Source organism: Chaetura pelagica, unplaced genomic scaffold (genome assembly GCF_000747805.2).
Source record: "Chaetura pelagica isolate M959 unplaced genomic scaffold, ChaPel_1.0 scaffold20, whole genome shotgun sequence".
NCBI lineage: Eukaryota > Metazoa > Chordata > Aves > Apodiformes > Apodidae > Chaetura > Chaetura pelagica.
Window position 1 is genome coordinate 3,695,992 of NW_009951958.1, and position 1,478 is coordinate 3,697,469.

The 1,478-nt window shown below is 39.2% G+C and overlaps 1 protein-coding gene across 1 annotated transcript in view; it reads right to left on the minus strand.

The window, feature by feature from the left end:
• ARMC9 (armadillo repeat containing 9) overlaps positions 1-1,478 on the minus strand; it is a 58,572-nt gene that overhangs the window by 30,666 nt on the left and 26,428 nt on the right. Inside the window, exon 11 of the mRNA XM_010000327.1 lies at positions 484-595. Coding sequence (XP_009998629.1) covers positions 484-595 — 112 coding nt within the window. The remainder of the gene's footprint in view (positions 1-483; positions 596-1,478) is intronic.

A 1,478-nucleotide genomic window follows, 5' to 3' on the forward strand; every position in this document is an offset into this window, starting at 1 on the left:
GAAAATGTAATTCCTGTTGTCACCTTTACTTTTTCTGCAATATCATGACGTGATCCGAGTCAAGCAGAACGTAGGCACTTCTAGGCACTTCTTGATTACAAAGGATTATGCTGATGAGAGTCAGGTATTTCTTTGATACAGCAATATTTATACACATCTAAAAAAGAGCAATACATGGAAAAAGGAACTGCGTAAACCCACAGCAGCTTTCTTGAAAGTACATTAGATGTTACTTCCACTGAAGATCCCAGGAATTTCTATCTGTCTTTTCTCAAACAGGGAGAGTATTGCTACAAATCCACACCTACTACCTGGGCTTTCCTCATCATCCCAAGAGCCTCAGCAAGCTTCACTGACAGAGAAGTTTCCTATATTGCTGCTCTGATCACCAGAACAATCATCCTGCTCTCAAGATGGATTTTAGTCCTGAATGCCTCCAGAAGGGACCTATGGCTGCATTTCTGCTGAGGCCACCTCCCTTACCCAGCGCAGAGCCTGCAGTAAGAAGGCCTTGAGACGCTCGCTCCCTGTAATTAAATCTTTCTTCAGCTTCTCATAATCCACAGAGGGCAACAGTGGCACATCCTGCATGCTCCTGCAATGCAAACGGGAAATACATCCATCAAAGCTTTCTCTTCTTATTCAGTGCAGCTGAAGTTGCTGAGGTGAGAAGAGCCAAAACAGGAAGTGTGTTTCAGGAAAAGAGCTTCCACATTTGAACACCTTTCTTACTTTTATTACCATTACCACTTTAGAACAACAGGCTTTTTAAACTTTGACTTATTTTTTCACCGTGCATGCAGCTCATTGAACATAGTAACTTACAGTCATTAAACTCTGGCAACCAACCAACAGATGATCTGAGCTTTTTAGCGGCACAAAGCAGTACAGTAACATCCTTTTGTGTCCTGTGTGGATCACAAGGGCATGAGGGCAGCAGCTTGTGGCTCTTGGCACATAGTTATAAGCAGACACAGTGACAAGTTGCAGCCCCAACTTCACTTCTAAGCCCTCAAGCACACAGAAATGTCTTCTCCAACATAAAAGTGATAGACTGAACAGATTTTTACAGGCTGGACTATGCAGGTTTAACATAATAATTAATATACGACCACTTTCCACACACCAGTACTATCTTGCTATTTTGAGTTTTAATACTGCAATAGAAGCTTTACTTAACAAAATTACTTCTAGTCAATTCTTAATTTTACTATTTAAATTTATTCCACTAAACAATTTTTACTCTCTTCCTACCCTACGACTTTTCAAAACAAATTTGATGTTATGTGTATAATTGTCCCTTTAATTATCTTGTAAACAACAGAAGGATCAAAACAATGTCTCAAAAATTTAATTAAACCTTCACCTCAGATATACCATCTCTATTCAATCTTACAAGCCAAAATTTATGAAGTCAGTCACAAAAAAATTAACTTGAAGCACCTAAAAATCCATGTTACCAATTCCGCTTTTCCCTA